The sequence below is a fragment of the Gracilinanus agilis genome, chromosome 2, assembly GCF_016433145.1.
Source record: "Gracilinanus agilis isolate LMUSP501 chromosome 2, AgileGrace, whole genome shotgun sequence".
Lineage (NCBI taxonomy): Eukaryota > Metazoa > Chordata > Mammalia > Didelphimorphia > Didelphidae > Gracilinanus > Gracilinanus agilis.
The window spans coordinates 672,255,018-672,268,251 of NC_058131.1; the positions used below are offsets into that span (position 1 = coordinate 672,255,018).

The window sequence follows — 13,234 nt, forward strand, 5'->3', positions numbered from 1 at the left end:
GATGGGGGGGGGGGGGGGGGTGGGCAGGCTGCCCATGGAATGGTGGTCTTGGAAGAGACTCAGGACTCAGGCCAGAAGCCTCCAAGGGTGGGAAGGTGAATGTTGAGGAGTTGGAGATGTCTAAAGAGGAGTGAAGAGATCGTGATTAGGCCCCCAGGAAATGATGGTCCAGGGTAGGGGCTCAGCAGTCTGGAGAGTGGGCAGAGAAAAGGGCAATGCTGTGGCCCAATTTGAAGAATACCAGAAGAGTTCCTTTAAGAATACTTTATTTCAGGGGCAGCTAGGCTCAGCGGATAGAGAGCCAGGCCTGGAGTCAGGAGGACTTGGGTTGGCCTCACACACTTCCTAGCTGTGTGACTCTGGGCAAATCATTTAACCCCAATTACTTAGCCTTTACTACTCCTCTTTCTGCTTTTGAACTGATACTTAGTATCAATTCTAAGGCAGAAGATAAGAGTTTAAAAAGAACATTTTATTTCATGCTCATGTTGGTTCAATTGAATAAACATTTATTAAGAACCTGCTACTGGGAGAAGAGAAAGAAAATGAATCATGTAAGCATGGAAAAATATTTTAAAATTAAAAAATAAAAAATAACTAGCCTGCTACCATCAAACTTTGGGATACAAAGACAAAAATTAAAATAATCCCTGCCCTCTAGGAGTTTACTATCTACGGGGAGGAAACACCATATACAGGATAAGGAAACGCGATTTTACAAAGTAAACAGGAAATAACTTGGGAGATGGGTCAGGATACTAATTGCTGAGGAATTAGGAACAGCCTCATGGAAGAAAAGACATTTGATCTGAGCCTTGAATAGATATAAGGAGTCCAAATGGAAGAGTTGAAAAGAGAGAACATTTCAGGCATCGGGACAGGAGATAGAATCTAATATATGGGAAACAGCAAGTAAGCCAAGTCTGACCAGAACATAGATATTTCTGTTAAGGTAGAAAGCCATCACTCATGTGCTGATTTCAGTTAGTATTCATAGAAAGGGAGAGCAAGGCTAAGTAGAATCCAGCATCTCTTAGGCCTGCCATTCCTTAGAAGCATTTAAATCTAAGTGCCTCAGAGGACCCTAATGTTATAGCAGCCTTTGTCTTGCTGGAAGGAACCCCTTTGTAAATTTAAACTTTTATAATGCTGAAATTTAGATAATTGCTAAACTCTGTCTTGGTTCCTTCCCATCATAGGGAGCAAACCTTAAGGTATTATTAAGAGGGGGAAAGACTTTTCTAACTCTCGAGACAAGATATGCCTCACTTTCTAGACTCAGGTCATCTTGTAGTTTTCATTTTTGTGTACATCAGCTCTTGCTTTAAACAATACCCAGAAAGTAGGATTTAAGATGATCAGGCCTCTAGCCTGTTTAAAGAGTTTCTTCACACAGTAAACCTTCATCAGAATGGAGTTGAAAGTTTGGCTGCATAACTCAGATTGTAGAATAATGTAAGACTCCGTTGAGTTTGGTTTTGCTAAATACTGAAACATTTCCTAAGCACTTTACTGACTGGTGATTCTTGAAGTATTTTTTCTGAGGGCCTTGAATCATCACCGTGAGAGTGGGCACCTTTGTGGATGACATAGATGGGGGAGAATACTAAAAGCAAACCAGTACTTGGCTTGCCTTTCACAATAAGTGGAACATTTGCTATTTTTGCCTTGACGTCCAGAGTGGACATTCTCTCCACAGTCCTCGTTCTGAACCTGGACATCAAGATTCGCCCACTTTTGTGCATCTCTGCTGCTTTTTGATGAAAAAACTATGTTTCTTTTTTTCAGGGCCTAACATTCGAAGAGGTGGAAAACTTCTTTACTTTCCTGAAGAACATTAATGATGTGGACACTGCCCTGAGCTTCTACCATATGGCTGGAGCATCCCTGGATAAAGGTAATCTAGGAGCCAAGTTCGATGGCCCAAAGTATAACAAGAAAACTGAATAGTGAACTGTTGGCTTTCTGGTGGCCCATCCTTCCCAAAAGTGTGATATTATTTGGGCTTGCCTCAACTAGAGTATTCTGTTGTCATCATTCAAACCTTATAGTTTATACGAGGGAACCTAGCTCAACAAACAGAGCTCTGTGCTAAGAATCCTGGTGGAACAGTCAGGTAAGCCAAAACACTGTGCATTACAGTTCTCATTTTTCCTTACCTCTGCTACTGTATAGTGACTTTTAGCTAGGTGGCTCAGTAGAGAGCCAGGCCTGGAGATGGGAGGTCCTGGGTTCAAATCTGGCCTCAATACTTCCTAGCTGTGTGACCCTGGGCAAGTCAATGACTCCCATTGCCTAGCCCTTATAGCTCAGAATCAGTACGTCATAAGACAGAAGGTAAAGGTTTAAGAAAAAAGTCTCTGAATATTTTTTTATTGTTACTTTTTGTTTACTGGTGTGATATAGAGGGAAATATATCTTCTGGTACAATAGAAGCCGTGGGCTAAGGACAGCCGAGCCACACCTTAAACCATGGCTCAAAGCCTGGATTTGTAAACTACCCAACTTGTTCCTGCAGTCCAGAGTGCAAGCTGAGCAGCACCCCAAGGCCACAGGGGAGAACCACTATTTATTAGAATATTTACATATTTTGTAATCATTTAACAGGTATTAAATTGTGCTGCCATTTTTATTAGATTCCTTTTTTTTTACATGTCATCGATAAAGTTTTTGAGCATTATGTCCCTTCTTCCATTTTTCCCATAAACTCTTTGGTTTTATTATGTGATTTTGCATAGCCCACTAGTTTTTGGAAATACATGTCTCAGAATGGCTATCATGTACAGGGATTAGACATTTTCTGACCATGGAGACCAGAACCAGGAATAATAAAGCTGCAGAAAAGGAGATAGGCTTGATATTAAAAAAAAAAAAAATTCCCCATAATCAGGGGTATTTGCAAGTGAGATGCCCTTTCATGGGAAGTAGTGAGGTACTGTGTCTTGTAGGGGGAGTCTTAGGTAGATACAGGATGGACTAGAGGGGATATCTTGTCTTTGTACCAGTAGGCTAAGACACAAAGACTTGTCCATTAGGAACAGAAGCTTGGCGTTTGGGGGATGATTGAAGTTGCAGCCTTTGTCTGTTACTAATGTGTATTTGTCTCCCTTGGAAAGGTAACCTTCCTTTCTGTACCTACCATGGTAAAGTTAAGATTGGATGAGATCCCCAAATCCCCCTCTGCTACCCAGACATTGTTTGGTAATTTGTAGCCCAGAGATCACAGTTTAGTTGAAACCAAGTTATAGCCACACCATGTGAAAACTGCTTTATCCTCTTCCCACCCTCCCTTGGAGTTCAGGGTTCCTTCTTGAGCCCCCATCTTCTTCCTTAAAGGGAACCATTAGCCTTCCAGCTTCTGGTAAGCAATAAAAGCTCCTCCTCCCTCCCTCTTAACTGATGTGAGGCATTCTAGGGCATATGCTCCCTCCAGCTTGACCTCACAAGACCAGGAGGGACATAGAGTCTATCTTCAGCTCAGAAGATAAATTCCCTTTGGTGATGCTCAGGATCTAAAGCCTTAAAGTCTAGTTCTTTCTCTCCTGCCTGTTCTGTCTAATTACAGACCATTTTTCTCCCCTTATACTCCACTCCCCAAACCCTGCCTATCTAAGCTGAATTTCTGATAATCAAGGAGATAAGAGAAGTGAAATCAAACAGTGTGCAAAAGCAAGTGAGGAAGGCATGGCGTTGTTGTGTTTGTTTTTTTTACATAGTGCTGTAGAAAGAGAGCTGGATTTGGCAGCAGAGGCTCTGTGTTCAAATTCCATTTCTCTCACTTATTCTCTGTGGCACCCTTGGCAAATCATTCCACTTTTTGAAAGTCAAGACCAAAAGAAACAGATAGTTGATCATCTTCAAAGACCCCCACAAACCCACTGATCTTTGTTACCTGATCTTCTTACTTCATAGAGAAAGAGCTCTAACATGGATCTGTAAAGGAGACTGCAACCCCCTTGACATCATTAAAAATCAGCTAGCTAGGTGGCTCAGTGGATTAAGTGCCAGGCTTAGAGATGGGAAGTCCTGGTTTCAATTCTGATCTCAAACACTCCCTAGTTGTGTGACCCTGGGCAAATCACTTCCCACTTTCTGCCTTGAAACCAGTACACAGTATTGATTCCAAGATGGAAGGTAAGGATTAAAAAAAAAAAAAAAATCAGTTAGCTAAGGGAAGCTGGGTAGCACAGTAGCTAGAGCATCAGACCTGAAGTCAAGAGGCCCTGGGTTCAAATATGACCTCAGACACTTTCTAGCTGTTTGACCCTAGGCAAGTCACTTAATCCCATTTGCCTAGCCTTGCCCTTCTGTCCTAGAGTTGTTACTAGAACATAAAGTAAGGGTTTTAAAAAGAAAATCCGTTAACTAAGCCATCTGCCTCCCTTAAGAGAAGGGGACAGACTCAGCAATATCTAAAAGTCTCTCTGATCTCTCCAGTGCTTGGAATGTCTTTGACTTAGCAAGTCACCCTCGACCTGGGGTTGCAGCCAACATCTTGGGACTGCAAAAGCTTTTTGACTGAGCTGGCTGTTCCCATTTGTCACCATAGACCAGGACGTTATGCCTTTAGCCCAGCAGAGATGCCTATGGATGGGAGGTTCCAGTGACAGATAATAAAGCAAAACAAATGCTATTTGCTCATCACCCCTTTCAGAGCTACCGAATTCATTTTGTCTTATCTCTTGGTTGGGCTCCAGGAACAGACATAAAAAATATCACAACGGCATGCATGCGTGTGTGTGTGTGTGTGTGTGTGTGTGTGTGTGTGTGTGTGTGTCTTAAAGCATAACTCATCAGGCTGCTGAGAAGAAAAAATAATCGAATTTAAAATTAAAGTTTTAAGATCAAGTGGCACCTGAAATGTTTACTACCTAAGCCTGCACCCCAGCTCTTCTCATCTGGGAACTGTGTGGTAGTCTGAAAGTGAAGGAAAATGTGTAATTACCAAATAGTATGTCTCCTTCCTCCTTTTTTTCTCCTTAGGATAATATCTGTATGGGAAAGCCATCTAAAATTGTGCTGGGCTCCACACACTGGACCGGGGTCTCAGGGTTCTCCCACCCCACATTGCCAAGCATCTTCCACCAGGGGTTCATACTGAGTTCTCAGGCATTTTAATCTGTTAAAATGTCTGAGATCCGCAAAAGGTTTCCCCATCAAACCATGGGGCTGGAGAGAGAGTGGCCGAGGGAGCATTTGCTACCTTTGTTCACCCCCTGCTGGCAGAATAAGAAAACGGCACCTCCTGTGGCCTCCAGCGGCAGCCTTCTGTCTCTTCTGGCCCAGTAGAGCTGGGGAAAAGCTCCTACAAGGGGAGAAAAAGCAGGCAGGCTGGTCACTCGCCCGTCTTTGGTGCCCCGATGTGGTATGGGCACGCCATGGCCAGGCTCCCCGCCGCCGACATGGCGAGGGGTCAGCAGACCCAGGGGGGCAGGCCCAGCTGCTCTCCTCCTTGGCTGCAGGACCCGAAATAAAAGCTCAGCTCCAAACTCCCCAAGAAAGCGAGGCACGCGAATTCTGGGGTTTCCCAGAACATAGTAAAGTTATGCTTATATTATGCCGTTTTTGCTAGAGGTGCCGTAGTACTATGTCTGAGAGAAACAACAGGCATATCTTAATTTAAAATACTTTATTGCTAAAACATGCTAAGCACCATGTGAGCCTTCAGCAGGTCGTCATCTCTTTGCTGCTGGAGGGTCCGGCTTCCATGTCAATGGCTGCTGTCTGCTCAGGGTGCTGGTTCTGAGAGCTGAGGTTGCTGGGCCAGTTTCTTAGAATAAGACAACAGTGAAGCTTGCCGCATCAATGGACTCTTCCTTTTATTTGAGCACGTAGGAGCCACTGAAGGGCTATTAAATGGCTTCATTTCAATTCTGTGATGTCCAAGGGAGTAGGGAGGCCTGAGGAGGGGGGGCCAGCAGGTGGAACACACACATCTATGAAGTCCCCGTCTTAGGACGCCCCGAAACAATAGCGATAGTAACATCAAAGGTCGTGGATCACAGATCACCATAACAGATAATGAAAAAGTTTGGAATATTGCAAAAATGACCGAAGTGTGATCGAGGTACGATGGGAGCCCATGCTGTTGGAAAGATGGCACTCATCGCCTTGCTCCATGGAGAATTGCCACAAGCCTTCAATTCGTAAAAAATACAGGAGCTGCAAAACTCAATAAAGTGATGCTCGTAAAATGAGGTTTGCCCGTAGATCTCTTTAACCTGTATGGATCACAGTTTCTTAAAAAAAAATACAGGATACAGTGGATGATCTTTTAAGATTCATTCCTTATATTTCTGAGTAACATTAAAAGGTAGCTAAAAATGGGATTTGTAAGTTCCCCGGGAGCATATAACAACACTTTTAAAATATCCTGAGACTGGACTTAATGAACCAAGAGTGGCATAGTGGCGGTAAAATACCAAGAAATATATTAAACAATGGATAAAATAAAAGCTCAGCCGCTTTTCCTTTGAAATTGTAAAATACACATCACTGTTTTAATTTGCATTGAGTTCCTTAAAGCCAAGAAAACAGCTCCTGTGACTTCTTCAGAGCCCGGTAACAGCACGCTGCCGTTCTCGTGGGAAGTTGCTGATGTGATGTGAGCATGTGTCGGAACCCTGATCCTGGGGAAATGCTGCACATTCTCTTCCCCAGAACAGCTCCAGAGCTCGTCCATGCTGCTCCAAAGCAAGGCCAACAGCCCCAGCAAATGTAAAAGGCCATACTATGGAAACCGTCATGTAGTTACAAATCAGATTTTAATATTTGTCTTTATTTAAAAGTAGTTCACATTTTTATGGTGCTTTCTGGTTTATTTTCCTTTTATAGCAGAAGCCTGAAATAAGTAATATCTTGACATAGCTTTAAAATATTTCAAACAGAACAAGAAAATCCCTATAAAAGAACAATTATGTGGGCTAAATTACTGCCCGTGTCAAATTTTAGGGTGTAGATGAAAGGGCTGAGAGTGTTAGTGGGGAGAAATGCAGGCCAGTTAACAAAAGGGATTCTTGTGTCATGAAAGGGAGCAGGAAAATACAGGTGATCTTTAAGTCCCCAGCTTTGATACAGTATTCTTTTGATTCCTGAGAGAGCAGGGAATTAACCCAAAGACAAGCTGGCTGGCAGAGAGAAGTCAAGTAGTTATTTCTGATTGGCCACAGATAATCCACAAAGTAAAAAACTTAGGTTTAGAGCATCAGAAGTTGGTCATGAACATATGTGGCTATACCAGACTAAAAGAGTCTCTTTGGAATAATTGCAATAGTAAGGAATAAGGATTAGAATAATTAACCATTAGAATAATTCATGTCAGGGTACTGGATATTATGGTCCCTTCCCTTACCACAATTTGCTGTTAGTCCTAAACTATTCTGCCTTTGCCAATCATTGATGCCTGTCCTTGAATCAGTGAATATCTACAAATATTTGTCATGTTTTATATTTTTAAACACTGCATAAAGCTTTAAGATAATAAATCACTACTCTTTACAGAAGAACTGTAAGCAAATATCTTAATAAGTTTGCTCATTCTTCTCTCCCTGCCAATTAGCCTTAATACACATTTTGTTGTCTTTCCTGTTTGATAAGGCTGAGAGTTGTCTGTCTGCATGTTGGAGAATGGCCCATCCACAGTTAGTAGCTTTTTCCTGTCACACACACCAAAGATTGTCCGTCCCGTACAGGCTATTCCTTATTTGTGAATCTTCCTCCTCGCACTTCTCCTCCAGTGTCCTTGTTGCTGGTGCTCTTGGGACGAGCTCACTTTGCCTCCGTTTGAACATTGCAGAGACCATGGCCATTAGCATCGGTCATTGAGAGGGACATTCAGAGCGAGGCAGGCCAGAGCTGTTGTGGCCTGGCTCCTGGCTGCACCCAGGCTCCAAGGGAACAAGACATTTGGAGATGGGAAGCTGCCTCCGAAGTCACTGCATCCAAGGCCATAGAGCTGTGGCTTCCTTAGCTACACACACACACTAAAAATGAGGCAGCCTCTCCAGGGCTTTCAGAGTCATTTAAGAAGTCTGTTAAAGAAGGTAATGGAAAATTGGACCTAACTCCTTCCCTGACGGCTTGCTCTGATGGAAAGTTGGAGACATTTGAGTTGAAACTAGACTCCGAAGCCCTGCGTCACTCAGGATGTTTCTTTTCCACACAGGAAAACACAGGCCTGCCAGGTGAGATTTTTAGAACCATTATAAAGCACCTTTTACCATTGATCCAGTTATCCTGTGGATCAAAGCCTCCCCTCTTGTGGACAAAGATGGATAGTCTATGTCACATTATATCTCCCAATAGTAAATGGAGTCCAGAGCACCTGACTTTTAGTCGTCCCTCTGACATTTACCGGGTCTGTGTTCATGGCCCCGTCTCGGTCTCTCCTAAGGCTGTTTCCTCATTTGTAAAATAGACATGAAAACACTTGTACTACCTACCTCATGATATTGTTATGAGAAAAGCAGTTTTGAAACCTCAAGCCATTATAGAAATGGGAGTCACTGATATTGTTAGATTTGGAAATGTTGGCCCTTAAGTCGGTCTTTGTTGAAGTCTTTCTTAATCATTTCTTCTGTCTCACACCAGCATTGTCTAATAGGGAAGGGATGGGAGTGGTAGAGGAAGGACAGGTAATAAACTAACAAAATTATGTCACGATTACAAAATTATCTTTGTCTCTAGCCCTAGATATTTTTCTTCAAATATCTATTAAATCATTAACCTGAGTCTTGTAGCATTCAAGGCCTTACAGGATCCTGAGAGGTTTTAGAAGTTATATAGTAATAGAATAGAAAATAGAAATTATATACAAGTAATATCTGGCACAACATGGGCTCCTGAATGAATAAACAATCCAGGTAGAGCTCCAAATAGGTGTCAAAGTAGCAGGCCTGAATTTTCCTTAGTTCAAATTAGGCCACAGACACTTATTAGCTGTGTGACCCTGGGCAAATCACTTAACCCTATTTGCCTCAATTTCCTCATCTGTAAAAATGAGTTGCTAGAGAAAGAAATGGCTAAGATACTCCAGTATCTCTGCCAAGAAAACTCCAAATCAGGTCACAAAGAGTCATAACGACAACAACAAAAGAGCTCAGCTTGTCAAATTCTGTGGAAAAGTCGCTTACACATCCCAGAATGCCAACAGGGTTGTCCCACAGCTCTCCTTGAGGCATTCAGATCATGTGAGACTCGTGGGTCTTCCATTTTACATCAGCAGCATGGGGAAGGCAGGCTTCAGACCATTTCTTCCTTTGCTCCTGACTTTCCAAACTTTTCCACTCCCAGCACCCTTGCTGAGTCCTGGCCCTCTGAAAAGACATTCAACTGAAATTTTACACAGCCTCCCACGAGGGGTTTCCTACACTTATGTGTACTTAGGAGAGTTTATAGCTGACGTCCTCGGCTATTTGTAACTTGTTCACTACAGTATCGTAGAGTCTTGGAGTTAGCATTTAGACATTATAGCATAGTGTAAAGAATAAAGTACTCGAAAACAACAGAGATCTGGATTCAAATCCTACTTTTATCAGTTTTCAGTTACTAGCTATGTGATTTGGGCAAATCACTTAAACGTCTCAGAGCCTTTCCTTGTCCAAAATAGTTATAATAAACCCTATAGTGTCTGTGGAGCAGAGCTTTCTTATGAGGATCAAATGACATAATGTATATAAAGTGCTTTTAAAGCTTAAAGCACTATATAAATCCAAGGATCACAGGATTTTAGGATGGAAGGCACCTTGTCTAGCCCAGACGTCAGCTATGGTTACTATTTCGGCAGCATTGTCATATAGTGGATAAAGCACTGGCTTGGAAGTCAAACATAGATTTGAGTCTCAGTTCTGCCACTAATTTTGTCCATGTGACTTTGGGAAAGACAGTTAACCTCTCTGGGTTTCATATTGCCCCTGTGTGAAATGCAGTCGAATGAACTAGATGACCTCAGAGGTCCTTTCCAGCACCCTGTGTACAGACGAGATAGAGACAGGATAAACTGGAGATAATCAGCGAGGGAAGGCACCAGAATTAAGAAGATATAAACAAAGGTTCAGAGTTCAGAAGACTTGGGACATGTCTAGGGGACGGGGAAAACTTTGAGTGAAACAGTTTGGACCAGGGCTCCATATCTACAGGCTGGTACAAAATACTAGAGGGCCTTGACGACCTAAATAAATGTGGATTTGATTCAGGAAACAGTAGAGAAGTACTGAGTTTTGAGCAAAGGAGCAGCAGTCAGTTTGTGCCTAAGGAGGATTAATCTGGCACTGTCAGTGCAGTGAAGGATGGATTAGGAAAAAAGAGCTTTTAGCCAAGCTGTTGCTATTGGGGGGGAGGGGGGGGGAGGGGGAGGAAGGAGCAGGAGGCTGGGAAAAAGACAGGCAGAAAGACCAGAAAAGATGGGAGAGAAGCTCTCTGCTAGAGAGACTGTGAAGCAGAATCAATAGGATTTAGCAAATTGATTGGTTTTGAGAAATGAAGAAGAGAGACTAGGAATTAGTCATTAGTTAAACCCATTGCCAAACAGAAGAGAGGTGAGCAACAACAGTTGGACTCAGGATCCTAGGTTTTGATGGTTGGGAAAGACATTTTGAAGGGAAGAAATTGTGAAAAGTCCAAGATAATGGGTTATTGGGCAGAAGGGTCCTGGACAACCAAGAGAAGGGTATTATGGGCACAAAAGGTGGTGTTCTGAAATGGGCAAACTTCAGCTTTTCTAGTCTGTAGGAGGTGACTAATTCTGAGTTTCAGGTCATCATTGCATTTTTAAAAAACATTTATGTATGAGAAGCAGTGATAGCCCAGATTTCATTCAATACAAAGTCATCAATTTTTAAAATGAAATTATTCATGATGAAGACTAAGAATCTTATATTCTAAAGTAAATGTTTTCTTCATGCGGCAATTCTCTTCTCCAGAGACGTGGTTCAGTTTTCTGAGTGTAAAATCCCTTAGAAACTTTAAAGATTGGTTCTGATTTAATTACAGGACCCTGAATATATTTAGTGATTTAGTAAAATTATTTGAGCACCCCAAAGGGGAAGAAGACATGCTGTTCTGGGCATTTGTGACTGACTTTCTGGCAAGTGAAGGATGTTGAATGAGAAATAAAACTACCACATCAATTTTAAAATGAAGAAGAAAACAGCCATCTCATTATCAGTCCATGGGAAAATGAGTGAAAAGAGCAAGACAGAAATAATTTTCTCTCTCTCTCTCTCTCTCTCTCTCTCTCTCTCTCTCTCTCTCTCTCTCTCTCTCTCTCTCTCTCTCCCTGTCTTCCCCCCCTCTTCCTCTCCCTCTTTCCATTAATGAAAGGGCATCAACAGTCAGACTAGCAAAGACAAATGCCTCTGTAGGCATTGAGATGAGCAAAAACCTCTGATGGCTTGATGAGAGCATTTGTGAAGGTACAAAAGTTCCTTGCCAACAGAACTTCATTTTTAAACTCTTTCTTTTCTTTTACCAACCTCTAGAGATTCAGAACAGTTTGTTCCTGACCCTTGGGAGGACGCCTCACTCTCCCTACTTCCCTGGCCCCTGTTTTCAACTGCCTTCTTGATATCTCTATGTTTCTCGCTTCCCCAACTTCTGGAGACAGTGTGACGGCGCTCCATCACCCAGGTTCAGAGCTCGTGTCCTCTTGCGCTCTTCCCACTCCTTCTTCTCCCAAATCCAATCAGTTACTAAACATTGCTTTCCGCCTTGACGTCCTTGGAACCTAGCACAGGTTCTGTTGTACAAGGTCCGTTATTGTATCTCACCTTATTTGTGATCCTGCTTACACGTGCCAGTAGCCTGAGGTCCTTCGTATTAGACACTTACTAATAACGATCATTGCATTTACACATCACTTTAATATTTGCAAAGAGCTCTGTATGACGTCTAGTTTGATTAAGGTTAATGTAACCTTGCAAGGTAGGTGCGATTATTATCTTCATTTTAAAGATGAGGAAACTGAGGCTGAAAGAGCTTAAATTACTTGCATGGACATCAAGGGGGCTCCGTAGTGCACAGAGTGTAGTCAGGAAGACCTGACTTCAAATTCTGCCTCAGATACTCACTAGCTATGTGACCCTGGGCATGTCACTTAACTCTGTTTGCCTCTGTTGTCCCATCAGTTCAGTGGGGACAATAACAGCATCTACCTCCCAAGGGGCTTGTGAGGATGAAATGAGAAAAAAACGTAAAGTGTTTAGCGCAGGGCCCAGCCCCTAGTGAGCTCTCTATAAAGGTTAGCTATTCTTAGGATAAATGTTGTTAATCGTAAGAAGTGACTGAGGCAGGATCAGATAAGTCCGGCACTTTACCTATTAGGCTACCCAGCTACCTCCTAGCAAGGGTCATGTTGCCCAGGCCGGAGTAGACACGATCCCTTCGAGTGGGGAACCTAGAATTTAGAGAGGAGAGAAAGGAATCAGGATAATGACGTTATGAGGAAAAAGATCCTCTTCTTTCTGTGAGTGGAAATCGCCCGTCATCATCACTATCATTATTATTATTATTATTACACCGACCTTCTGGAAGTGCTGTGAGGAAAGCTCTGGGAACTTTGAAGCTCTTGGTCATCCCCGGGAATCGCCCCCTGCCCGGCTGCCCGGGGCCCCTGCGGCCACCTTTGGGCCTCAGGCTTTGAAGGTCGAGGCTTTCTTGTTTTGATCTCGGTACAGCCAGGGCCTGGCTAGCAGAGGGCTTGCCGCACGCACGAGGCGTGCTGAATAATAAACGCTTCCTGCATGGAAAAGGACATCCTTGGCATTGCGGGGCTTCCTCTCCTCGGGGAATAGCAGGCTTGCCCAGGCTCCGCGTTTGAGGCTTTCTCCAAGGTTTTTCTTCAGTTGTGGGAGAGGGGCTCTGCGAATCCCAGGCGTGTTATTATTTCAGAATTGGCCCAAAGAGAGGTCTGTCGTGAGGACACAACACACAGGTCTGCCCCTCCAAAGCCGGGTCATTGTTTAGAAATGAGCTGTGATGATCCGGCTTTAACTCCCCGTTACTCAAAGTGGCTGAGTTTCATTAAAATGTTCTCCGGAGGATCACCTTTGGTCTGTGCCCCAGGCAGACCCTTCTGGGCGGTGCCGTGTCGGGGAAAGCCAGGACCCAAGGAAAGGCGGCCTCTCCGTCTGGGTCCAGCCAGTGGCCACTCGGCCCGTTGGCTGCAGACAGCCCCTTCCCCCAGGTGCAGTGACTCGCACGTCGATGTTTCACACTCGTCTTCGTCACAGTCCGGCTT

The 13,234-nt window shown here is 43.4% G+C and overlaps 1 protein-coding gene across 2 annotated transcripts in view; it reads left to right on the forward strand.

The window, feature by feature from the left end:
- The window catches only part of MICU1 (mitochondrial calcium uptake 1), a 240,744-nt gene that overhangs the window by 209,834 nt on the left and 17,676 nt on the right, over positions 1-13,234 (forward strand). For both annotated transcript variants that reach the window (XM_044659090.1, XM_044659089.1), the window contains one exon: positions 1,789-1,897. In XM_044659090.1, the coding sequence (XP_044515025.1) occupies positions 1,789-1,897 (109 nt within the window). The remainder of the gene's footprint in view (positions 1-1,788; positions 1,898-13,234) is intronic.